Source organism: Topomyia yanbarensis, chromosome 1, assembly GCF_030247195.1.
Source record: "Topomyia yanbarensis strain Yona2022 chromosome 1, ASM3024719v1, whole genome shotgun sequence".
NCBI lineage: Eukaryota > Metazoa > Arthropoda > Insecta > Diptera > Culicidae > Topomyia > Topomyia yanbarensis.
The window spans coordinates 163,974,514-164,002,346 of NC_080670.1; the positions used below are offsets into that span (position 1 = coordinate 163,974,514).

The 27,833-nt window shown below is 38.9% G+C and overlaps 1 protein-coding gene across 2 annotated transcripts; it reads left to right on the forward strand.

Annotated features, from left to right (window-relative positions):
• The first annotated feature begins 10,398 nt into the window (after positions 1-10,398).
• On the forward strand, positions 10,399-25,813 carry LOC131679757 (eukaryotic translation initiation factor 4B). 2 transcript variants are annotated; one of them, XM_058960502.1, is made up of 5 exons: positions 10,399-10,522; positions 11,526-12,890; positions 13,113-13,194; positions 24,097-24,274; positions 24,381-25,813. In XM_058960502.1, exons 1-5 carry the CDS (start codon positions 10,507-10,509, stop codon positions 24,435-24,437), a joined length of 1,698 nt encoding a protein of 565 aa, XP_058816485.1. In that variant the 5' UTR covers positions 10,399-10,506; the 3' UTR covers positions 24,438-25,813. The 2 variants fall into 2 exon arrangements, with proteins under 2 accessions (XP_058816485.1, XP_058816489.1); XM_058960506.1 differs by having other exon boundaries at positions 13,131-13,194.
• Positions 25,814-27,833: the final 2,020 nt, after the last annotated feature.

Genomic DNA, 27,833 nt, shown 5'->3' on the forward strand with positions numbered 1-27,833 from the left:
GCAGGTAAGCGTTCAGCACGGTGTACAATAATTCTGGTCCTTTTCAAACATCGTAACTGTTGTTAATTATTGACGAAAGGGCCTAATTGTGTCGACTATTTCTTAATACAGTCGTGTTTCGCCAACTCAAAGAGAATAGGGAAAGCGACGAATAGTGTGAAGCCAAAAATACCTTATTGAGTAGACCAATCGTGCAATGTAAATAAACATTACTCATGCCTGAGTTGGAGGAGATAAGTATTGTACTTCTATCAAAAAAAGAAATTTGAATTTTCGTCAGAATTTAGTCCAATTGTGATTGTAAGGTGCATTCTAGAGTATATGTATGAGTAAAAATAAGCTTTAGAATTATTTCATCTCTTTGATTCGAAATGCACATCGTTTGATAAACAAATCCATCGATCGACATACGGTTTGTTTTCAAAATATAATAGGAGTCATTTAAAGTGCTGCCTGTAGAAGCGGTTGCCAAAATTCTAGTGTTGAAATCATCATAAAGGGAGTGTTGCCGTTTTGACTGATTTTCACTCTTCGTCTCTTTCACTATTCTCTTTGCGCCAACTAACGAATTTGATTCGCTAGTTGGACCGACTGACACATGTCAAAAACTCTCCAAAGGAGATATTGGCAGTGTAAATGCATCTGGTTACATCTCTACATATTGTCAAATTGATGGTCAAAATAAACACGAGATTTTGACGTTCAGATGCTTTTTAGTTGGATGATGGTCCAACTAAAAAGCGATCCAGTTAAAGTGTTCAACTAGCAAATCACGACTGTACTATGTTCACACTACAGAGTTATTGCTTGTGGCACTAAAAACTGGATTCTAACCGCACTGCGCACTTACCATTCTTTCATTTAATTCTTCTCATAGACTGGTTAGTTCGACTGGTCTGTCTATGAAAGTACCATCTCTATCACTTGAAATACATGTTTTTTGACAGCTCGCAGTTTTGAGATCACTCGCACTTTAAAAGTGCGGAGTCCAGGTTGATGGGAAGTGCGCAATAAAATACGTTATAATAATTAACAACAACAAAATGTCAACAAGATGGCGTTAAAACTTGTTTTAACGCTACACGGAAACAAAAAACTACCTAAAATTGAGTTCCTTTGACTCAATCTCGTGGTATCGTGGGGGAACTTAAAATTAGGTAAACCGTGTTGAAGGTAGTTTCCATTTAACCACGGCAAAAATTACAACTCATTGATAGGTTTTTTATACTCAAATTTAAGTTGAATTTACCTAATTTTGAGTTCACCCCAAACAACTCAAAAGTAACTTCCCCCACGGAAGATCTCGACTGAGTCGAACCTCTCGTTTTGTTTTTGACAACACTAATAAGTGCGAAAGCGACGCACAACTCAAAAGTAAGTTAAAAGAACTTTTCTGCAGGTTGTTTTATTTAACCGTGTATCTTGATGACATATTTCTTGTTGCCAATTATTATAACATGTACTTTTTTACTTGTTTATTTGACACGGCTCAATGCGCTAGCATAACTTAACGTCTTTAATGATTTTTACAATATGTAAAAATTAAAATACACTTTCATGTGTCCATCGGGTCTTCTTGGCGCAACTTGCTGCTGCGTGTTGAGATCCTCTGATGGTGGTGAAAAATTGGGTGTGTTGTCTGCCGCACCTTGGGGGTCATTCGGTCCGTCTTCTCTCGTATTTTCGTTCACGTCCATGTCGTCATCGGTACTGCATTCATGATGTTCACGGTCCGATGTTCTTGTTTGTTTATTGTATCTAAGTATCTTCCGTAACATTATTCTCCTCTCCGTATTTTGACATGATTTTTTTGATAACTGAGGAATGGGTACGTGGTGCCTGGTCATGTATCTTTATTTCAATACTGTCAACATCTATATACGTTTGGATACTGTATAAAATGTCATTACATTCGACGACATGTTTCATGTTCTGGGAAGCGAATGATTCTGCTTGACTAATGTTTTTGAACATAATCAGTACCGCATGACGTAAATTATGGAATTGCACCGCATTAACCTCTGCTACGTTGAGCTTCATGTTCACTTTCAACATTTGCTCCACTTCACGAATTGATGGTCTTACCGGACATTTCGAGAAGTCAACAGCAACACATTGCCCGCAAGGGAACATACTCTTGCTCTGTATTGTCACTCATTATTTGTTCACGTTTCACACACTAGGTAGAAGGAATCAATTTTCGCCTTTGGAAATAGACCAAGCAGCGCCCGGGTAAATTTGATTACTTGCTCTGCTATAGCAGCGGAGCGATTTCTAGCGTCTGAACTGAGCGAGATGAGAAAACGAACTGTTATAACATGTTTTAACTCTTTAGAGTGAACGTAGTATAAGTCATTTTTGCTTCAAGCTACAAGCGAAGCTGGACCTGGATAGAATTTTACAATAGCATTTACCCAACAAACAATCATAAAACAATAAGTATTATAATAATTACTGTTTTAACATTGTTAGATGCAGAGTTCTCACAATAGATTTGCGATAAAATTTCATATAACAATAAATTTTACTGTTCAGCAAAAAAACTGATATGGCTGAATTCACATTAAATTTTACTGTTTTCCAGAAAAAAATGTATTTAGAAAAATCAGTTTTTTTAATGTTAAGATACATAACCACCACCCTTTTTTAATGTAAAAGTCTATTTTACGTTTAAATTTACTGTAAAAACGTTCAACTTTATTGTTTTTGTATTGTAGAATAACACTTAAACTTACCGTAATTTTTTGTAAAATTACTGTACTGTCACAGTGTAAATCATGGATTTGTTACGGTAAGTTGTTTTGTAGAGATCTTTTCAACGTAAAACCGAAAAAAAATCATTCGCAACCTTTGCCTCTACTAACCTATTATAGACAATAGGAACGAACCACTTCTCTCTACCAAAGCCGCCGAGATGATTTGCAGAAAATGCGCCGTATGTATTACACCGGTCGAGCACAGTATTGCATGTGGTGGTTTCTGCTCACACCTATACCATGCTGAATGTGTTGCGTTAAGTATCTCAGAAGTGACGAGTTGTAATAAGCATCGCAATATTCACTGGATGTGCACACCATGTACCGATATTTTAAGCGATGTTTGTCATATCCAAGCGTTTCGTGATAAGCGTGAACTGCTGTCCGACGCTGCTGCGATTATTCCTATTCGTGCCCCTTCTATTGCTTTTCATGCACAATCCTAGACGGAAGATTCAGCATTGCTCGAAGAGGTTTGTAAATTGAAAAAGCAAATTGAAGATATTCAACAAACTGTAGCTGTAATTTTCCGCTCGCACACTGATCTACGCACACAAGAGGACTCTTTTACCATTCAATCATCTCCTTTATCTTCGTCGAGACTGCTGAAAGGCACTGGAAATGGATCTGACTATGGCCACTCATCAATGTCAAGTCCTTCTTTATGTTGGTTGTTCTTTACAAGAGTCAAAAATTCTACGAGCGAAACAGATATCTCCAATATGGTTGCTGCCGCACTTGGACCTACCGCAGTAGTAGTGAAAAAGTTAGTGCCAGATTGGAAGGAAGAAGCTTTGATGCCTTTTATTTCATTCAAAGTGGGAATAGACGCTAAACTAAAACAAACCGCACTACGCCCATCAACCTGGCCACGGGGAATTTGTTTTCGCGAATTTCACGATCAATATGGAGTGTGGAGTCCGAACTAGGGGCAGATCACTCTAAGAATGTATAACAAATTTGCATCAAATTAGAAAAAATGCATTTAATTTCCATTTTTGCATCAGCTTTGCACTCCCTCGCAGAAAAGTTTGTTTAACAAACGTCCTACGTTGATCCACTTTGTTCGACATTTTGTTAAATGTAGGGCTAGTTTTTCTGTAGGGTTTTGGCGTCTTACACGCAACGCAAACAACATTGCACGCAACGCAAAATACATTATGAATTTCTATTTTGATGGAAATAAATGCATTTAATTTCGCTGATTTTTAAAAATGCATCACAAGTGATCTGCCCCTAGAGTCCGAACGATGTACGTTAAAACAAATGTGATATGAAATTACCAATTTTGTAAACTATTCCGTAGAGTTAACCGTTATATCTTGTTTGTTTTGTGCGCCTTTGTTAAATAATATTAAGTTTGAGTTCTATGTTTTAAGTTGTAATCTGTATGCGCTTGTCGCAAAGATGAAATAAATAAATAAACATTTCTATTCGGGGAGCCAGGTAAACTGAAAATAATCCACACGACAAACCATATTAAACATCTCTTTCATGTTCGTTTACATTATAAAAAGTAAAATGAATGATTTTCCTTTCAATTTCACCTGTAAGTCCATAAAAAAGCTTTTAATGTGGTGTTTTAAATTCAAATTAATTTCACGTGACGGTGACATATTTTTCTATTGAATGTGCATTGCCATGCTATAATTTATTTTGAAATTTTAGTCAGTGATATTCCTATGATGTTGAAGTGCTTTGACACAATGTTCGCACGAATTTCATTTAAAAACCATATTTCCCATACTCGATTAGATATGAAATGACAACCGTTACACGCCATTTTCCGGAATGTAATTTCCATGATACTCCTAAACACAGAGAACAGACATCCATGATCGAACAAAAATATTTAAAAAACGTGTGTAAACATTTGAATTAATAAACGATAAACACTAGCACCGCCACACCAACCTATCCCAACTATCCGTCAAATCCATTCCGGAACCGGTTCGAAATCCTGACTGGATTCAGTATGGAATCTTGCTCAAAGGAAACAACCGATTCCGACTCTATCGGTTGATGCATTTGAGCTGGAATTCATGCTGGAAGTCCGAACCGGTTCCGGACTAATTTGACTGGGTAGAGGAATAACCACTGTCAATTCTGTCGAACTCAGCCACAAAAAACATAACGACAGTAGCGCACCTGGTTTGGATATCCCAACTACCTCCGAAACCGTTAGAGATTTTACACAAGTTGAATGCTGAAGATGGACGTCTGTTCTCTGTGCTCCTAAATATCAAAATGTTCTCCATCAAGATGTGCCTTCTGCTGACAATACCAAATAATTTCATGCTGTCTTTTGGTGATAGTGCGAGGAAAATGTGGGAAAAAAGCTAAAAAGTTCAAAGAATAATACCCATAAAGTTGTGGAAAGCTCTAGCGATCAAGATGCAATCAAATTTATTCACCGCACGCACCTGTGACCGGAGATATGGGGCTTTGAAGATCCGGAACATTTGAAAGTATAATTCTTTGAACTTTTTCAGCGGCTTCTGAATTAGGTCTCAGATTTGATGAATACCGGTAATGTTCCGGATTTTCAAAGCCCCATATCTCCGATCGCAAGTGCGTGCGGGGAACAAATTTAATTGCGTTTTATTTTCCAAAAAAAATCCGCAACTTTTGGTGTATATATTGTCATACTTTTTCAGCGGCTTCCAATTAATTGCCTTTTTTGTCGGATTTCTTCCACTGTGCAGTGTTTCAAATTAACACACTTTTCGTTCCAAGGGGTCTGTTTCCAAAGGAGCGGTGGAAACCAATCATTGTTATGCACGTTTCTGGGAGTGAGTAAAAAAATCAAAGCAATCCAAGTAAGTTTTGACTCTTAGGTTTTCACTCCTGGTTTTTGACTCCTCCTGTTTACTGCGGTTTGTGATTCTTGTTCTGTCGCCGCTTATAGACCGAATTTAATTTCAAACTTTGCTAACAGTTCTTCAAGATTTGCATGTTTAACATATCTCAAATCTGGTGAAAAAATATTTTTTGTTCAAATGCATAGTGGAAGTATGCGCAGGTGTACTATTAATTACTGTAATAGCCGTATAAGCTAACCATTGAATGCTAACCTGCGAGGTCTATCGAAAAAGAAGGTTTCGCCACGAACTACATCAAGGTTCTGTTTTGCTTTTGTGTTTGATAAAAATGAAGATTAAAAATCTTAATTGAGCTGAACAGCGGGCTTTTAAATTGTATGCTGCAATTATAATCTAGTAACCTGTTTTCACTCCTTGCCAGTTTTCACTCCTCAGGAGCCAAAAAACCCATGAGTGATGAAATCATGGATTTTAATGATTCGGCAACTATGGTTTTTTCAATTTCTGCTGATTGGAGTGATTTTTGAAACACTGTTTTGGATTTCTCCTGCATTATATCAACGACACGACCTGAAACTTAATGAAATATATACTGAAAAAAGTGACCGAGTTATTTACAGCCAGCTACCAGCACATTGAGTGACCCCTTGATTCGACCGAAAAAATATTTTTTGCAGCAACACTTCCTTGTTTATTTGATTTTCAGTTGCTGCTAGCAACCAACTTATGTTTACCAAAAAATTTTCATTCGGACTTGTCCATGGACGATTTCCTGTAAAATTTGATGACATTGCTCGGTGAAGATATGGATTGAGTTTCTCGTATCATCAGGTGAGTAGTGCACATTCCGCTGTTTAATCTAACTAAAAGATCATACCCCACAGATCCGCACGATACGATACTAATGCTGAATGTCGTCCTACGATATTTACCGTAAATTAGTACCGCGTCAGGTTGTATGATTGTTGGATCATCAGCTAGTGGATGTAGCCGTCGTTATCTCTATAGCGCGTTGTGCAGTCCAAATGGCAAATTAATAGCCTCTGATTCGTCCAACAGAACAATTTTGAATCATTTTCATTAATATCTTTCTTGGCTAAGACAAGTAAGTAATTCCAATATAAATGTGTTTTTCGTATTTGCAATATGACTTGTGATCTATTCCAGCGTCTGTGGCAATTTGCCGTCATTAATATTTTAACTATAACGTATCAAAAATTGCTGCAGATCATCGTATGATTGGCTAATTCAACTACATTCTAGAGCGAGGAGGTCTGAAGAAAATGTTCGCTAACTAGAACCGGCTGAATCAGAGAGATGAAGATTTCACCACTCATACAGCGGAGAAATTGTATTGGCATGTAGCGAGCTGTATAATGTGATGAGGATTTTTATGCTACTGTCATTTACTTCTAGATATCATTGATATAGGTTACTCTTTAGTATGTTGCAAAAACGATCGCTTTTTATAAATAAACAGAGTGGGCAATTTCTTCTATGAATATAGTGAACGTTTTGAAATAATTACCAGATTGAAAAAAATCCTTGCGATGCCATGGGTCAATGAAACTATGTAGCTATTGCACGTTGGTAGCAAGTATTTAACACACTATAATATTTTTAGTTCCATAGAAAGTTCAATATTTGCTCAACAAACTTTTTCCTAAAACATATATTATTTACAAATAAACAGTTTATTGAATTGTGTATGAGTGGTTTGAATTATCCAAAAAGTTTTGTATTTTAACCCTCTGGAAGTCGTGCATATGGCCCAATGAACGAGCAGCAGCTGATGCCCTAAGACGATTTCTTCAGTGTTTCGGAGCAGCGTGCACTCAGTGCACTAGCCCGACTTCCGGAAGATTAAAACAAATACAAATTATATATTTGTATTTGGTTAAAATAACAAATATGTGAAATTTCTCACTTCAAAATATAAAAATAAATTTCTCTAACGAACTGCCGAAACTTACATTCTTCTGAAATTTTTTGTTGTTGACATTAGATACAGGACAGAAGATAAGGATTGCCGCTTGCTCGATCTTTCGCTCGCGTTTAATGCCCATAAGTTTGACACTTATATATTGAATGTTCCGGACAGCGACCATCCTTGTCTAAGGCTTGTTCTTCTTCGCTGTACAAAAATGAAATGCCACATCGTATCGCAGGGATTGCTGTCTAAAAACTCTAGTCGTTCCAGAATTAAGCTAATGTGTACCTTACTAAAACACATATTTATTAATCCCTGCCAGTACTCATCGTTCCAGAACCGACGGCAACCTCTAGGGGAACATTTTGAAATTAAATGCGCAGTAATGTTTCTGAATTGTCAGCTACATTGAAACCAGCATGTCTTTTATTTTCACAATTTTCCGTATCATACAGCAAATACGCCGTCAGTTCTGTATTAGCTGTTAGCTTTAACAAAACGTCTGACAACATTGACCAAGCTGAAATCATTCTCAACAATAGGTACCATACTGGCTTAGACACCGATATGACTTGGCATGGCATGACACAAGTCGTGAATTTCGTCCCTCGGAAAGAATTTTCCTACGATAGGTTCCAACGCATTTTCAGAGCGTCTGCAACGATTTGACCAGTAATGATCATATATATGTGCTTTAGTCGATAGCATTTAGCTTGATACGTGTGAACTATTTACCGCCAGTTTCAAAACTGTATCCACGAATGGACAAATTGTTCGGGGCATTTTCAAATACTTGCTAGTATTCTCGCGCCCTTGAATTTCACAGCACTGTGAGCCATTTTCTTCCTTCTGCAAAATATATTGAACTGGCAGCAATGGAAAATTCCTTACTATAGCTGCAGTAGTAAAGGTATATCAGGTACCATTCGTACCGAAAGTGAGACACAGACTACCTACTAAATGTAAAATTCCTTAGTTTGTAAGGGCGAAGTAACCATCTGAAATGATCATATTAGTGAGAAAAAAGAACACATTTTTCGGTTTCACAATCATACCTTTCATTTCCCCTCCAATACATCCATCTGGATCCGATATTTGATGCCTTTACCGAAAGAAACAAACCTGCTGACCGACGAATGTGAATTGAAACTGAAAAAAACAATATGCAACTTAAGAACAATCCATCTTCTCCAACAAAACGTTTTCAAACAAACAATTTTACAAATTGTAAAATTTGGATGGGTGAAAAAATATCTGACAGTTGACGGACGTCAACAAAAAAATAACAAGTGTTGCTGGTTTCAGGCATTTTCTAATGAAATGTCATATTTGACAGTACCAGTTACCTGAGTCACTGAGGGGTAGTCATATTTGCGATACAGTTTTGGAATGCCAGTGTCTAGTCGTGTCGTTGATTATATGGTGGAGACAATGTTTTGTTTGATTTCATTGAGCATTGGAATAGGGATCCTTAATTTGGAAAAATTGTGCCCGAGTGCACTCATATCATTCTTAAACCTTAATTATTCTTTTCTGATTTTTAAATTTAAAAAACCAAATTAAATTCAACCAACAAACTGACAGTTGTCCCACTAAATGACATATCTGCAAATATCTCGTTCGCCTCATTGTTAACCGGGACAGCACCCCACACAGCATGATCTGGTACTTTGTCAATCCGCTAGCAGCCTGCCATCCCAAGTTTCATCTGCAAACTATGGTAGATCTGATAAGGCAACTTATAGAGTCGTGCAAGTCGCATGGGTTTGGATGTGTTATTGTCCTAAAAGGAAACAAACTAAAAATGTTTTTTCAATAGTTTCGGTCCAAAAAATTGGAAAAGGACTGAGATATTAACTCACGGTACTAATCTGCATCAGAATATGCCTTAACCCGCACACCCCTAAAGATCCCTATTATCATTTTAAGCTTTTTGTTTAATCAGTTATTTTATAATTTTCTGCCTTTTTCAATTTTTGTTCTTTTAGTTGTTTTAGTTAATTTTAACACTTTTAAAACTTTTTGTCTTTGCTTTTCTCAGGCTTTGGAGTATTTTCATTAGTTTATTTGTCTGTATCTTCACCAATTGACCACCTTGCCCCAATCGTATTTTAATCGTATTCCTCGCCAAGAGTAGCTCGAATTCGGTATCAGCATTGTTGAAAACCCGATGGAGTCTGAAACAGAGCTGTGGTGATCGAATCCGGTCGCAGATAAGAGTTATCTCGTAGAGTTAGAATGCGAGGTTGAAGATCTAGGGATTCATGAATTGTATAACAGCTGAAATATTGAGCTACGCACATTCTATAAATTGTAAATCTGTAAATCTTGTAGTTTAAAACTAGTGTGACATACATGTGATTTTATCATTTTTGAATCGTTACCAAATGGGCTTGAAATGCAACGAAAATTGACTAAAATCGATTTGAGCTGGATCTGAAATGGAACTGAAACGGAACGAAAATGGACTTGAAATTGAACTGAAATGGACGTGAAATAGTACGAAATGGAATGAAAATGTGCTTGGAGCTAAATGCAAATAGACCTGAAATGGAATGGAGGTGGACCTGAAATAAATCGGCAAATTGATATGAAGTGGATCTTAAAGCGCTATTTACACCTATCCGATCCGATTAAGTGACGGTTCAGTACCGCGCACGGACACCAATATTCTTTTATACATCTTAATGCGAGCATTCACACTTATCCGGCACGGTGCCGTCACTGAATCGGATCGGAAAGGTATACACACATTTCGAATCGAAATAACAACCACAATTAATGCGCAGATTTTTTTTCCGTGTTCCTCTTCGAACATCGCCATTTGCATAAAGTGTACACCAGCCCTAACATGCGCTCCACCCCTGCGCAAAAGCCGACGTCTGTCATCGTTGATTTTCTCTCTCCCTTCCGCTAGCGCCATTCTGTGCGGACGATCGAGTGAAAAGAGAAAAAGCTCGCCCTTTCATTACAGTTTCAGTGAGCAAAGTTTACCACTATGGCTACGTCGTCAGGTAATAGTCGCATTTTTAGGTGCATTCCAAGTGATTAAAGTGTACAGAAGTGTGCGGAAAGGATAACCCGTTCCTGTCCCCGCTTGGTTTACTAGAAAAAAATGGACGAATCTCGTTCGATGTGCCGAAAATATCGATTCGAAAGAGGGACCATTTCCAACTCGTAATGCACGGAAAAGTGACAAAAATAACCGCGTGGCGAAATCTTTTCCAAGAGTGCTCCACCCCTCGAAAGTTTCTCCCGCCCCGATCTGTCGGGTGTGCTGACTAATCATTATGGTTATGATTTCTCGCTCTCACCAATAGCGAGGGGAATTATTGATGGCATCAAATCTAGCCGAATGTGCTGGATGAGGGCCTTCCGACAATGGTCAATACCCTGCGTGGTACAACTTCTGTGGACCACGGTTATCTGCGGAACGGCAAGTATGGAGATTTTTTTTCTGTCGTTTGTTTGCTTCTCCGCTTTAAGAAGCGCGAAGAGAGGAAGGAATGTCTGATCTGGAGCTTCAATGCAGAGGCGCAGGCAGTCGCCAAGTGCCTATTCTTATTCTTTTTCCTCTCGTTCCTACTGCCAGTCTTCAGTCCCTATCGTAAAATGATTGTGTGATTGCGGAGAAAGGAGTGATTTAAGTTTGGGAGCAGGCTAGCATAGGCTGACTGTGTAATTGCATCCTATCTGTTGGTACGAAAATTGAAATGTTTGTCGAGTTGATCGACACATTCGAGATAAACAGAATCCGGTTATACTGGTCTCTGATTAGAATTTGTGCCGGATGTGCTTCTGGTGACTATTATTGGCTGCGAAGAGATGACTCTTGCATTACATTAAATTACATCAACTCGGTTGGGTTTAGAAATTGTAGAACGATCCCGCCGTCAATCAGTTGTTACCTATTAGTTTGAATTGCTCACAATCATGAGCTGCAATAAAACAAGTGATAGAGCTGTAATATATGATTATGTATCAATCTAATTGTTTCATCCGTTTATTCTATTGCAGGCAAAAAGGGGAAGAAAGCTTCCAAGAAAAACAAGGTCTCGCTCGGAGAGTTTTTGACCGATGGCAATGCGACTCCGGTTGCGCAGGTGCAGGTGGCTGTGCCGATCAAGCTGCGCGATTGGGCCGACGAATGCGACGATGACGAGGATGATCGTTCGACTCGTACTCAGATGATCGCCCTGCCGACGGCTCCGCGTGCTACGAGGCTTATGTACGATGATACGGTTCCTCACAATCCGCCCTATTTGGCGTACCTTTCTAACCTGCCGTATGACTTGAATGACGATGATCTGTACGAGTTTTTCGATGGGATGGAAATAACGTCGCTTCGGTTGCCCCGCGATGATAATGATTCTGGTCGTTTGAGAGGATTCGGTTACATCGAGTTTGGTAAACGTCAAGATCTGATAGATGCTTTATCGATTCCGGAACCGGTGATTCACACCCGAAGGATCCGAATCGATCCACCGAGCGAGAATGACTCGAAGCGACAGCAGCGTAACAATCGCAACTATGACAACTATGGTGGGGATTCGGATCGGCCTATGATGGGCAATTGGCGTGATGGTCCCAGATCGAATGCAGATCGGGATCAGGGTCAGCGCAGACCTTATAATAATTACAATAGAGATCGAGATAACGACAGGGAACGTTACCCAGACAGTGGCGCTGGGGGTAACTGGAGATCAGGGGATCGTCCAGTACAATCAGCATCTGATTCTCCGCCATCTAATCGCCGGGGTTATGACCGAGGAGATCGTGGCGATCGTGGATTCCGTCGTGGGGGTGACCGATCGGGTGATCGTGGTGGACGACGGGAAATGGAGCCTCCTATGGAGAGACCAAAACTGGTGATGAAGCCACGTACGTTACCACTTCCGGAGAAACCACGACCGGAACCGGAACCTGAAGAATCTGAGCGAGATGGCAGTCGTGAGCGGAAATTTAATTCCGGTAGCGAAGCTTCTGAAGACAAAGAGAATCAAAAGATTGAACCCCGCCCAAAACCTACTCCGGTTCCGGCAGCCAAAGTTTTTGGTGACGCCAAACCCGTGGACACTGCCGCCCGGATGAAAGAAATCGAAGATCGAATGCTCGAAAAGCAACGCCTGGAAAGAGAGGAACGGCAACGAAAGGCTGCTGCGGCTGCCGCCGCCGTTGCCTCCTCCGGCGATGAGGACGGAAAAGAGAAGACCGATCCTAGTAAGGATGAAACTGATGAACATTCCGAGGAAAAGACGGAAAAGAAACCGGAAGAGGTCACGAACTGGAGAGTGCGGAGTGATAACGACAAGGACGTTGATCGTCGTGGTCAGTCACCACCGCGGAGGTACAGTCCGACTAGGAAGTTCAACCGGAGGCCTGGTAAGTTTGCATCGGCGCATCCGGTTAGAAATCGACGTTCAATCAAGGTTTGAGTGCTACCATTCAAAAGAGCCTTCGACGAACCAAGAGTCCTAACGCGATTGTCGATACCATATACATATATTTCTTAACTTTCAACGCCAATCATCGATTAGACGACGAAAGGCTCTGTTGAATGGTTGCACCGGGTGGCTGAAGGGGGCTTTTTCTTTACCGTTCCAGATGACTATAACTATTCAGATAATAGAGACAACCGGGATAGAGGTATGAACTGGGACAATCGGAACAGGCGTGACTATAACCGGTAAGTGTTGTCAGTGAACTTTCCAAAAACAAATTATAATTATTAGCTAGTTTAATAAAACCTGTCGATCACAATGATAATTGCCGCAAATGATTGGCACGTGTGATTAGTCGTGGCGGTTATTTTTCTTTACTTATTTGCTATTTCGAGCATTACTTTCTCCCCGTTTGACTAATTGGTGAAAAATTTCTGTTCAACGACAGCTCATTTTATCAATATCATGTGCGTCAAGTTTTGGTTGAATTGGTTAAAAAATAGATTTTCGTTGCGAAACATCTCGAATGTACGGCAGATTCCATTTCTGTGTCATTCTTGTATTCCATTGGTAGAGTACGCATCGCGGCTTTTATTTCTCGACTGTTTATTGTTTCTGTTTGTACAAGCTGTCTGATTTTCGCAGCGTTTAAGCGAGAATTATTTGCAAAATAAGAATCCGCTGCAATTACAATTGTTATTGTTATTAATTTAAGTTTAAACCTCAGAGGTCATTAGATCATTAGATTTTTCAAAACATAATGTGCATTTCATTTTACAATTTAAATTTTATGTTCTACTGCGCAGGATTCGTCCTCATTATGGGTCTGGTATTAAGTATGCCAAATTATACAGTATTCGGTGGGCTATGGAAGACCTCCCCAGCGTCCCATTTGGGCTTTGGCGGAGTGTACATGCACAGGCCAATGTTATGTTTAGATTTGTACAGCCTGGCTTTTTGGACGATATGTGTTGGTTGATTACAGAAAACCTCCCCAGCACCCGGTATGGGTGTGACGAAGAGAATCCATTACATATCACAAACGTTCAAAAAGGCAAGGGATCTCAGAGGCCCGGCTAGTTACAGTTCCCTAGTTTCAATGAACTTGTAATTTGAAATACAAATGATCGAGCGTTTTCGGGCTTTCGATTCTCTCACTAGTAAAATGACAAAAAGAGGCTTCTGATTTTATTGGGTCTTATGAGCGATGCTTCTTGAAGTAATTTTACCTTGCCTTTTTGAGGGCTAAGCAAGCTCGCATTTTTTGTCGATGTTGGGACCTCTGTCCAACCAGGAGCGTGGCTAATTTCTATGCCGCCGGGCAATGATTGGTCGTAGGTTCCCAGAGTACTTTTTGTAGATTCCTTTGCTGCATCTCAAACACTTATTTTCTGGGGCCCTATTCTCACAGTCACGTCACCTAGTGACTAGAAGGAAATTTCCTTCTAGTCACCAAGTGACGTGACTGTGAGAATAGGGCCCCTGATGTCCGTTCGATGTATCCAAGAGTTCTGAGCACCGTCGCAGCTGCTGCCCATCGAAAGGGAAGAATGTCAGCTTCTACGCAGGCAGCTTCGACTGGTGTGCTTGGTAGTAAATTTGAGGCCATTCTAATCGCCTCGTGATAGTCGGGAGCCAAATTTTATATGAGTCCCTCTAGATTTCCACTAGTCATTTCTATACCGTAGAAGATACTACTACTAATGATTACTTGTAACACGTTTAGAGCGGTTTTACGATTGCATTTCCGATGACGCAAGCTTATCGTCCGGACCATGGATGTCAAAACATAGCCACTGACAGGCCGGTCATTTTGAACGGATCCGTAATTCCGTTTCGGAAGGAACCGAAAAATTTAGGAGTCACTCTTGACAGGAAAAGTGAGGTGCATACCTCGGTTTCGGCAGACCCAGAGTCGAAAGCGAGGTATGCATTTCATTTTCCTGCCAAGAGTGATTCCTAAATTTTTCGGTTCTTTCCGAAACGGAATTACGGATCCGTTCAAAATGACCGGCCTGTCAGTGGTTATGTTTTGACATCCATGACAATGCTCTTGCTTGCAGCAATGTTGGAGCCGACCGAGTTTGCCCATCGACTAACGACATGCAGCGCAGTTTGTATTTTTATCTTAAAGCGTGCTTTTGTTTTGCCGGTAGCTACTAAGGCGGTATTATCAGTATCAACATATCTGTATATATCTTTCGGGAGTGCGGAAAAAAGGGAGTTCATTCCAATTAAAAATAGTGTCACGGTTAGCACCGAACACTGGGGGAATCCGTTGTCTTCCATTATTTCTTCAGAGAGGGTTCCTCCAATACCTACTTTAAAGCGAGACGGTTGCTGAGAAATTATTTCACGAAACGGGCAAGATTCCTAATGAACCCCCACTTGTGTAATTGTGCAGGAATTCCTGCTCGCCAAACAGTGTTGTACGCTTTTACAATGTCCAATATTGCTATGTGGGTGTGTTGGCCGTTATTTGGTGTTTGGTGAATTACTTCTAGAGAGCCCAGGTAAAAGCCCGGACCTAATCCCTTTCTGAAGGCAAATTGTCATTCGTGTAGCAGTTCATTGTCTCACGGAAAGCTTAATAATCTCCTGTTAATCATCCTTTCGAGAGTTTTCGCAGTACATTATAACAGATTTAACGGTCTAAAATCACTTCACTGATCTCTTACTCTGGCATTTTTTGGGTAACGGCTCGACGAGACCCATCTGCCAGTCGTCTGGGAAGGGTTCACCCTCTCACAGCCTATTGAAGTTGCCTAGAGGCACCTTTTTCCCGGTTGGCAGAAGGTATCGGATAAGAGAATATCCTACTTCGTCGAGACCCGCGGAATTTCAACTAGATGCACCGTGTGCTAACTCCGGTCCAGAGAACGGTCTGTTGTAATTTTGATTCGAATCGGGTGTGAACACTGTGGGTATCGCCTGATGAGTGGTTTTGCAGTTTGCAAAATTAGACGGAAGGGATTCATCTGAAGGCATGAGTTGAAAATGCCGACCTATTTCGTTCGCAATTTCTTCGGGATCCACGGTCGTTACGCCGTTAATCTCGAAAGACAGTTCAGTCTGCTTTTGCGTTCTGGATAGCTGCTCTTTCCTCATTCCTTTTCTTTCGAAAGGTCGACCTCTCTTTCCATTCTGGATGGATGGTTCGGGGGTCGTTTTTAAAGCAGTCGTAGGTCTTTTCTGTGTGCTTTAAAAATCCCTGCTACCTCGTCATTCCACCCGTAAACTGTCTTAGGTGGGGGTAATTCAGTGGTTCGTGGGATGTTTGTGCTACCTCTGCAATTTCCGTTGGTCAGTATTGTCGGTCTCTATCGAGGCGGTTGTCCAGTATTGTCGTTCTCTATCGAGGTAGTTGCTTCGTAGTCAGTCCAATCCGCTTGGTCGTACCGCCATCATCTTCTAGTGGTTGTCAGCGGTATCTCAATAGGGTAGTGTTCGCTGCTTCTCGTGACCTTATGGATCGACCATCCGCAGGAGCCTACCATTGACCTAGAGCATATCACGGTGTGCCTAAAACCATTATTAACAAAAAGACCATCAATTCGGCGTACGGCATTCGAACGATACAGTATCCAAGCATCTTCTCAGTGAATTTCAAAATCATCCATCGAGAGAGTCGAGAGATGTAGCGATTCGAAGTTTTATGACACTTTCATATTGCTACCCGCAAACACCCACAGGTTTGGTCTGATCTTTATAAAAAAAACCTGTTTTAATCCACCTAGCGGTGCAATCGTGCCTTTCTCAATCATGAACACGATAATTTTTAGTTGCTTATATTTATTAAAAGCAAATGTATGCATTACATTTTTATTATACATGAAATGACAACTATATACAAGAAAAGAAATCATTATTCGAGTTCTAAAAATTTGCAAAAAAACAGCCACTGTAATATTGGATTGAAAAAAGGAGCGAAATCGGCTAAGTCCCAAAAAGTCGATTGTCATAAAAAAAAAAATTTTGAGTTAACATAAAATCTCGACGTTTCATGCATTTCAAAGATTTTTGGCATCAAAAATGCGAATTCGATTTCTGAAATTTCATGGGGTCCCTCCCTTGAAAAAAAAAATTGAGCTTCGGCTTATATGGGAAGTTTATATGTGACCGGACGGTTTAGTCTATATTTCCGGAACCATATAAACGATCCGTACGAAATTTTATAGACATCTGTGGGGATATTATAGCTATCATTTGGGACCAGATGGTTTTATTGAAAATCTGACTGCCGTTCTACGCTCAATTGTCCCATGTTACAAAACTGGCAACTGAGAAAAACGCGATTGAAGATGAAAATTGTATTAGCAATCTGGAGAGAAACGGGGCAACAAATAAAGCTTTATTGTCTAAAATTACGTTCATGGCAATCGTTTTCAATATAAGCAGTCCAGTTTTTTATCATAGAGATTCAATTAACGTTAGTTTTTAAGAAAAAAAAATGTTAAGTGGGACTGTTATGCCGAGAAATCGAGCGGAAACCGGAAAGTTCTACGCATATCAGTCCCATAACGATCTATGTAAATGATGCTCATAACTCATTTTTTTACAAAAGTGTATGTCGTGAGTTTTTCTGTTACTAGGGAGATTTGTTGCTTCATCAAAATTGGAATTGGGTAAAGTACCTATTTTTACTGTATTTAGAAAATAGGCTCATTATCCTAGATGCACCATGTTATGCAAGCGACGATAATAATGTAGAGCTTTACAGAATTGTTCTCACTGCTGTGATTAATATTGCCACTGCCATCTCTTTTTTAATGATCCTGTATTTTTCCATCAATTTTTTCAGTGCCCGACATCTAGCGTAATGTACTTTTTAAATAAACGCTACGTAATTATTTTTTTATTGCGCACTTTTTGGGATTTTTGTTAGTGGGACGGTTGTACGTCATTTCGCGGAATACCATTTCCCGGTATACCATATTCCGGAAAACCATATCCCAGAATGTACTATTTCCCGGAAAACCATTTCCCGGAATGTACCATTTCCCAGAAAACCATTTCTCGGAATGTACCATTTCCCGGAAAAAAACATTTCCCAGAATGTTCCATTTCCCGGAAAACCATTTCCCGGAATACCATTTTCCGGAAAATAAATTAAACCACGTATATTGCCACCACTCATTTTGATTACACTTGCTACGCAGCAAATGTCAAACAAACTACGAAATTCTCTCTACTTTAGAACATAAAAAACAGTTTGGAAATATGTTTGGAATTTTATTGATTTTAAATGTAAGTTAGAATAACATATCAACAATGCTTCAGATATATTTATTTTGGGATTTTTATGGAAATAAAAAATATGCGGTTTTTTCTTTCTTATACATGCATACTTCCTTGTCGTTATTTTTGGCATGTTTTTGATTTATATGTACTTTCTATTTCTATGTAGTTTCACATTCTTTTAAGAACTTTTTCAAAATATTCTTGGTGTTTTATTGGATTTAAGTCTAGGGGCCGATCACTCTAGAAATGTATAACAAATTAGCATCAAATTAGAAAAAAATGCATTTAATTTCCATTTTTACATCAACTTTGCACTCCCTCGCAGAAAAGTTTGTTCAACAAACGTCCTACGCTGATTCACTTTGTTCGACGTTTTGTTGAATGTAGGGCTAATTTTTTGTAGGGTTTTAACGTCTTACACGCAACGCACAATACATTGCACGCAACGCAAAATACATTAAGAATTTCTATTTTGATGGAAAGAAATGCATTTAATTTAGCTGATTTTTAAAAATGCATCACAAGTGATCTGCCCCTAGATTTAAGTACTAGTGGTCTTAACATACCTTCCCCATAGAAAATTTGACAGTTCATAAATTTCACAGTCGACCGACGAAAACGGGTGCTTCGAGGTCGACAGATTAATTAAACGACCAAGATGGGTTTCGTCGGTGGACAATTTTCGTCACCATATTAATCGCCAGATTTAATCTGTGTGAACCTGTTTCCAGTTTTAAACTATCAACTAATCGATCGATTTAATTGGTTGAAATAGACCGATTTCAACAGATTTCGTCTATCATATTTAATCGGTTGTCGCGTCGGCTGACCCTTAAACCCCCATAAGAGTTGGTGCAACAATCGACCGATTAATTGGTGGCATAGTCGGCCGATTGTGCCGACGCAAGCCGATTTAGTCGGTGGGAAAATCGGTAGGATTTTCTATGGGGTTATAACTTTTTGAATTATAATTGTTATTCTATGAGCTTATTCGCCTTCTTTTGGAGATGAGCAAATCATGAAAAATATTTTTGAATGTCTTCTTTAAAATTTGAGTACTTTTTTGGAAATTTATAATTCATAACAATCTTCTTTGAGACTTTGCCTTTTTAAAGCATAATCTGTTTTCTGGTACTTTATTGATTTATGAGAGCTTGTTTTTTTTATTAATATGATTAGAGAGCAAAGATAAGGTGTCAAGCGAACCAAACTAAAACTTGGAATGCAGAATAATGTCATCATGTTTTATTCCAGCACAGTCAATCAATATCTATAAAGCTTATCATATCTTGATTGTATACTTTATTTGTCGCGGAATAATGTGAAATAAAGAATAGAGGAAAAAACGGTATATCTCAGGATGCGCTCATATTATATTGGGATGATAAGTGTTTTTTTATGTAAAAATGTCTGAGGAACGCGATGGCATTTAAAATTTTCAAAATTAAGATATATGTATTGAGAGAAAAACTAACTTTTAATATTTAACTGAAAAAATCGCATAGTTGGCAGCACTGCCGACAAAAAATAATATTATTTCTAGACTCCTTGAACAATTTTCTTCAAAAGCCAACTTACGGTTTGATTCTAGAGTAAATAGAACCGGAAAACGGGGGGTGCTCCCATGACCCGAGGGGTGCTTCAATTGACACAAAAATTTGGGTTTTTAAATATTGGCCCTAGATGAACAATTCCTTCAAATTTGGTTCAAATCCGTGAAGGTCGATTTCAAGTTTTCATCTTTTTATTTTGATCACTTCGCGTGGAATGACCCATATGTAAGTCAACATAGCTCTGGATTTATTCTTTTACATGTTTACTTTAAATTTCAATAGTATAAATAATTACCGAGAAAAAGTACATTCCGGGTAATGGTATTCCGGAAATTGGTACATTCCGGGAAATGATATTCTGGGAGATGGTACATTCCGGGAAAGAGTTTCCCGGGAAATGGTACATGCCGGGAAATGGTTTTCTGGGAAATGACATTTCGGAAAAAGGTTTTCCGGGAAATGGTAAACCGGGAATCGACGTACAATCAGTGGGACAATTATGCGTAGAATATCAACAATGGGACAAACAGACTTGGTATTTTTTCACGAAGTCTTCGAACAAACTTTATGATTTGGATGTGGTTTCTGAAAATATACATCAAAAAAGACTGTTTGATTAAAAAAGTGAAAATGACCAAAAAGCAACATGGGACAATTATGCGTAGAACGGCAGTGTATCCTCGTTATAAAAAATTTGTATTTGTCTGTATTCATCGAAGAAAAAGAATTTTGATAATCGTTTCGTATTTAAATTTTTTTAAGTATAATCTACTATAAATTGAAACATTAAAAAGGCGTTTAAATTGAGTACTTTGGAGTAATCTGTACATTTTCCGGCTCAAGAGTTTTTGATTTTTTTCATATAAAAAATGTTATGGTTCAGTTGACAAATTGTTGAAAAAATGGCCTTTTTAATAAAAACGGCTGAAGGAAATGTCCGCCAACCACGTGATCAATTGAAATTTCCAAAAACCTGTATAAATCTGTATTAGGTATTGAAACTCTATATTAAATCTGTATTCTGTATCAGGTCTGCATCTGCGTTTCAAAATCTGTATAATACAGATAAATCTGTATAAATGGCAACTCTGTTTGGGACTAAGTTTGTGAAAATCTGCCCAACCATTTCCGGGAGACTGATGTGAGTTCGTTAATTTTGAAAGATGGCCGCTTTTCTCGGGCACTTCCGGAACCGTCTATGGTGGTCAATGTAGTCAACGAAAGTTTGGTTGGCCGTCGGTGATCTAGAACTGCAAATTTAAGTTGTTCGAGAGACATTTTAGCGAAATTGTTACCTTTTTGCTTTCATGGGAGTATCGGTTTGAATCGCACTTTGCTATGTGATCGTACGCCACAACCCGTAACTCTAGACCGGAAGTCGGTCGTAATGAAATTTAATAGCCATTTTTACGGGAATAAAATGCCTTTCATTTGAGACCAAGTTTGGTTGAATCGGTCTGGCCATCTCCGAGAAACCGATGTGACTGTTATTCTGAATTTAGATACTTCCGCCGAGGCTTCCGGAACCGATGATGGTGGACAATGTGACCAAAAAGACTTTGAATGGCTGTTAGTGATCTAATACTACAAATCGAAGTAGTTGTGGCAACATTTTGGAAAAATTTTCACCTTTATACATTCATTGCAGAATTTATACAAATCGACATTTTCTGCGTGATCGTTCTCAACACCCTGTAATTCTCGAACCGGAAGTCGGATCCATTCGAAATTTAATAGCAGCCTATGGGAACGTTGTACCTTTCATTTGAGACTAAGTTTGCCAAAATCGGTTTCGCCATCTCTGAGAAAAATGAGTGACATTTTGGTCTCATTCACACACAGAGACGCACATACATACACACATACATACATACACACATAATACATACACACGCACAGACATTTGCCGAACTCGATGAACTGAATCGAATGGTATATGTCACCCGGCCGTCCGGGCCTCCGTTAAAAAGTCGGTTTTCAGAGCAATTGCAATACCTTTCTATTGAGAAAGGCAAAAAGTATTTGTCTATTCATTTGGTGCCGGTATTCGAAAGACATGGTATTCAAGTATATTCCCTGCAAGTTTGAAAATATTTCATTGACGGAATCGAAAGTTATAACAATTTGAATGTGGTATGCGGTTCTGCCTTTTACCACTGAGCGCGTTTACCGGTCACCACAGCTCGCGTGTTGAGGAGTCCGGCCCGATCTCATCGAAGAACTTGCCCCAGCCAGCCTCTTTTTCTTCCTGGATGGCTCGTCTCGGTTAGTTCTGATGTTTTTTAAAGTTGGCAGCGCGGTCGTCTCGCAGGGGGTAATCGGGTGGGGTTCTTTTGAAAAGACGAAGGGCTTTACGTCATGCTGTGATGGGCGACGCTACGTTTGACTCTACTAGTGCACCGCACGGTGGGGTGTTGTGCCACTTGTTTGCGGATGTTAGGTTCGACAATGACGTTTGAGAGTTTTACTGGAAGGTGTTGGAACGTTATAGGGGGCACGTTTTGGCACCTTTTGCATGATGGAGGCTTACTTGGATGCAGCGAATGTTGCTCATTATTTTGGTGTTTTTCGGTCGTCGATTGTTCGGGCCAATACTTCGTCCGCTTTATTCTACCGACGGACACAGACACAGACTGTGTGTTATTTGACGTTCCAGTGGCCTTCTTCGGCGCAGTATTTGTTCCGGTTCTTACCGTTTTCACACCTTCGCCTGCACGGAGTTTCCGATCGTCTTCACGAGTTTCAGCTAATGAACCTCATACGGTAGCGTGCTTATGTGTGTAGCTCGTTGCTGCGGGCTTTCTATGAGCGGAAGTCCATCGGGAACTGTTCCGTGTTGGGTTACCAACAGAAGTTTTTTTAGTCCTTGCTTGCCTAGAACGTCCACGTTTGGCGATGACCGGGCACACTTTAACTGGCGCATTCTAGCTTTTCCGAATACGTAGTTCAGCTGGTTATGTTTGGAGGTTATCAGTTTCACAGAAATCTCATCTAACCAACAGAAGCTCTGTCTGCCCATAACATTTCCTGTAACTGTCTCTTTGACATCAAGGCGATACTGTAAACCATTTGAAAGTAATACGAAAAAAAATCAAAATACTATTCAACCAAGGGGCTGATGATTAAACTAAATAGTTCGATCATATTTTGGTAGTTTTCATGTACTTTTCAAATGGGTTATAATATCGCCTTGATGTCAAAGGAGTTACAGGAAATCTGAAACAGGTCGTAATAAAATAAAATAATCGTGATGTTAAAACAAAATTTAAAATATCTCAAGAACTACCACATTTCAGAAAATTTTTATTATGGGCATTTTGATTTAAAATGGCGTTTAGAACCATACTCAAAAAGAAAATTGTATTTTTGATTGCAAATAGTATATAGTATGAAAATTTGTCAAAATTTGTTGTTAGGAAAACCTTTTTATTGAAAGCTTCTCCATGATCTAAATACACTGAAAAAGTTTCTATTACGTCTTTATAACGATAAACAGATTTATTGACATTTTAAGATGGGATAACGCGAATAACTTTTAAAAAGGGCAAAATCAACCTAATTAACTGTTTTTATTGGAACAAAATTTCAAATATCTCAAAAACTATCGAATTTTGGAAGATTTTTGTCAAATGCATTTTGATTTAAAACGTATTTAGAATTTTATTCTGTAATAAAATTACAGTTTTGTATGTCAGTATGAAATTTTAAAAGATGTTGTTAGCAAAACTTTTTTACCGATAAACTCTCCATCATACAATCACATTCAAAATGTTTCTTTTCTCTTTAGGTTTACGTTGACGAAATGGGTTTTTTGCAATTTAAATTTTTAACACAAATTTTTGTTTTTTGAAACATGAAACATTTTTTGCAGTGTATATTTTTTCGCGCAGAAATCTTTATTCCGTGTAACTCATTCTAAGAAAGTTTTGCTGTATAAAATACAGTAGTCGAACATTTGTTTTGTTGAAATAATGGCGCGTAGAAATTGTCTATGCCCTTTTAAAAATTTGCTCTTGAGTCAAAATAATTTTACTGCTTGTGAAAAATGTTTAGTCTTCCATGCCGGTGAAACGTGTAAAGTTTCATAGGAATCGAAGATGGTCGGCACGATTTTAAATAAAATATTTTTGGACGGAACTTCGTGAAATTCCTCCACTGCATTCCCATTACTCAATTAATGGCTAGTGCACATACATTTATTAGACAGACCTCTGATTGCTCACTACTAAATTGCAGATAACTTCAAATGCCTCGATTTGTTGTTTTTGTAAATGACAGAATGGTTTCCTTTGGAAAAAAATTGCAAACATGTGTTCTTTATTGTTTTTCTTTTCCGTGCAACATTACTTTCAGACCGAATGATCGTGGATACCGGCCAAACGATCGGGACAATGATATGCATCGTGGCGGCGGAGGTCGCGACAATAGAGACGACCGGGACAGGCGGGAGTACGTACGCCCCGTTGAGCGGGAGCATGATCCAAAGCCTATCGAGGAACGAATGCCGAAATTTCACGAACCAGAAGGACCGGTAAGTACTATTTATTACTGGCTGTGCAAACATTTGGAACATCCATTGTTTAAGCAAGTGTTTGAAACTGAAACTGATGCGGCTTTTTTCTTTTCGTTTGTTACAGAACCTGTCGGTCAAAAACACATTTGAGGGACTATCTGCGGATGAAATTGACGATTAAAATTGCAAAGAACTTCGACACACACACGGAAATTCAAAGTAAGTGAAAGTATACAGTTCTTATTTTGAGAGCAAAACTGGAAAACAAATTGAAAGCTGCGACGAGAACAAGCTAAAAAGTAATATATATCACACAAGAGCAAAAGGATAAGACACATTGAATGCAGACGACTGGTAGATTTTGAGAACGTGATTATTCCTAGGATTATTATATATATAATGCAATTCGTTAGATGTCCGAATGGGCGGTGGAAGTGCGACGTTTGTAAATGGACGTGGTAGGCATTTTCATCGCCCAGAAGAAGAAAAAAAAACCAGGGCCGCTGAACGAGCATAGAATGTGGAGATTTTGATGGGTGCAAATATTTTGTTCACGTCAACCGGAGGAGGTTATCTTTCCTGGGAGCTAGAAATCTGTTTACTATTCTAATCGATGTAATGTGTACTAAACGATTACCTTCAGATGGGAAGGATGATGTGTATTTGCCGAATGTGTATGTGGTGAATGTAAACATTTTTTATTTAACAGAAAATCACAATCAGAGTTTTGTTTCTTTACGCGTTATCTGTGTGTGTGATCAGAAGTTGTGGTAAGTCGAGAACAGAATTTCGATGGCATTCACATTTTGATAAGACATTTTACATACCTACGGCTGAAGTAGAAGCGAACACAGCCACTGAGCAAGAATACTCGTCGAATGAGAAGCAAACTATGATATACTAATAATCCGTTCTGAGGGTGTACGTTCGCGCCTATTCCGTCTGTCCGGTTGGTTTTCGACGTTCGTTGATTTCTTTCAATGTGTGAGTTATAAGCTATATTAATAGAGTACGACAAAAAAAAATGCGTGTGCGAGAGTGTCGGTTTGAACAATTGTGAAATCCAAATGATTCCAAAATATGCTGATTATGTTTTTCTTTGGTATAGTTTCTCTTGTTTGTTTGAACTTGTTTTGTTTCTATAAGGATGTATCAATATTTGTTTATTTTTCTGCCTGGATTACGCGGTATACTGTTGCAAACCATCAATTAGTGGAAGGAGATAAGAAATATGCTTAGTTATTACGATAATAGAAACGCTATTAGGTAGCTTGATTCGTCTACCAGATCTTGCAAATATACATCAGAACCACGTTTCTTTATATATACTTTTTCATAGATAATCAAGAAGCAAATAGTTAATTTACTGTTTAAGGATGCAAATATGGGACAGATAGACGAAACTGTTGTAATATCTCCTACGATGCTAATCTTCATTTATATAGGAAAATCCAGGATGGCGCAGAGTGGAATTATTTAATTACTACTACACACGTATATAGGATTTAAACAATGAAACTGCAAGACAAAATACAACAAACTGAAAGCTAACTCTAATACTGGTGTTAATTCAGTTTTTTGCTGTTTTTCGATGACACTCCTAAGACTGTCGGTGATATATCACCGTCACGTAGTGGTGGCATACATCAATTTCAATTGTTCTCCCGTTGAAGGCATTTTCAATAACGTCTGGAAAGAAGTAGCCTATCCATAAGGCTGGAAATATGCATAACGTCGAAAACTACAGAGATATCTCAATATTGAATTCTCTCTCCCGCCGCCGAGAAGCACCATCAGATAGATGCAATTTACATTGATTTTTGAAAAGTTTTCGACAAAATACCGCACAGCATTGCAATCCTGAAATAACAAAAATTGGTTGCAGTCCAGTTTTTTTATTTCGCCAATTGTAAAATTGACGCAACGATTTCTCATTTTTCAATTTTCGCGGTAATTTTTGACACATTAGAGACTATAAAAATGGAATTAAATACAATTTTGCGGATCTGTCACGAGAAAACAGCGATATGTTTACTAAGGGCCAATTTCTTCACCCTCGCTTAACGTTTAAGGCAGGTTTAAACGTAATGATAAACCTGGAGTAACAGTTAAACGAGCGTGAAGAAATTGGCCCTAAATAATTTAAATAATATTGAAATCGGACCAATACTATTGTAAAAAATCTTACTCGGTAGAGTAGTTTGAACATCAATATAACCAAATACCAGAGGTGAGTACCTACTAGAACAGCTACCGTCAAATGATGTCAATGTATGTAACAAGGGAGTTGCACCTAAATTTATGAACGCAGTTAGAAGCGAAGTACATTATGCAGCGCTCAAATAACGGAAAGGATAAACGTTTCTGACGAACTTAGTCTGTCGGATCACGGACACATAATGTTCGCCATAGAAGCCAATAAACTCAGTGCAAAAATACAGGGAAATAAGGAAAACAAATTGGTGTGTATTCTGCTCACACCTTAAACAGTCGAAAAGAACGGTGAGTAAGATCCAATCTCCAGCATATCTGGATAATGCGGCAAACGACCTACAAAACCGCCTACAATGACAGTTACCCTCTTGTAACGAGGTCTGTATGTCGTGATGTTCCTTGGTGTATCGAAAATCTAGCAACACTTAGGAAGGAAGCTAGGCGTTGAATAAAGAGAAGATTACTGGTAACTGGTCAAACCACAGGACCGCTCTTACCAAATACAACGATGAGTTGAGAAAGGCTAAAATATAAATTTTTGTGAAAGCATCGGAAATTTTCCAAAGGCAGTTCGCGTTATCAAAGGATCACACAAATAACCTAGGGCAAGTGAAAACGGCAATCGTTCTCTCACAATTGGCAATAGAGAAACGGGTGTAAGAGACCAGAATCCCACAGGTCAGGTGTGATGGACTCCGTCCTAACAGGACTTGTGAGGCATCACAGAAACTGCCCTCTAAGATTTTTACACCATCGCTAATTAAATGGGCTATCAGAACCATCGAACTCTGCAAATCCCCAGTCCCTGGTAACATTCTTCCAATATTTCTACAAAGATCTGTAGACATATTTGTTCCGTATCTACTAAACATCTTGAGATCCAGTCTTATGCTTGGGCACCCACCTGTAAGCTGAAGAGAAGTTAGAGTAGTATTTATTCTACAAACAGGTAAAAATACTTGACACTACCTATTGCCTTTTGACCTTTTAGATAGACCTCAACACTTCTGAAACTGATGGAAAAACTACTGGACCAGTATATTTGAACGGAGCACTTATCGAAAGCTCCGCTAAACAAGTACCAGTTTGCATATCAAACAATTTCAAGGAAACATGCAATTTGCACTTTTCTTGACTTGCTTCTGATAATATGTCCTATACATCAATTCACAAGGCCCTGGCAAAAGGGGAGCGGGAAATCTATAGGGGACTGGCCCTTGTAACAATTGAGGTTTTATGGTAGTTTTATAGGCACACATTGCACTTGTAGCATGCTATAAAACTTTAATTGTTACTTGGGTGGATTTTGCAATGCTCAAGAGTCGAGGGATCACAGTCACGCAACTATAACAGCCAATAGAGG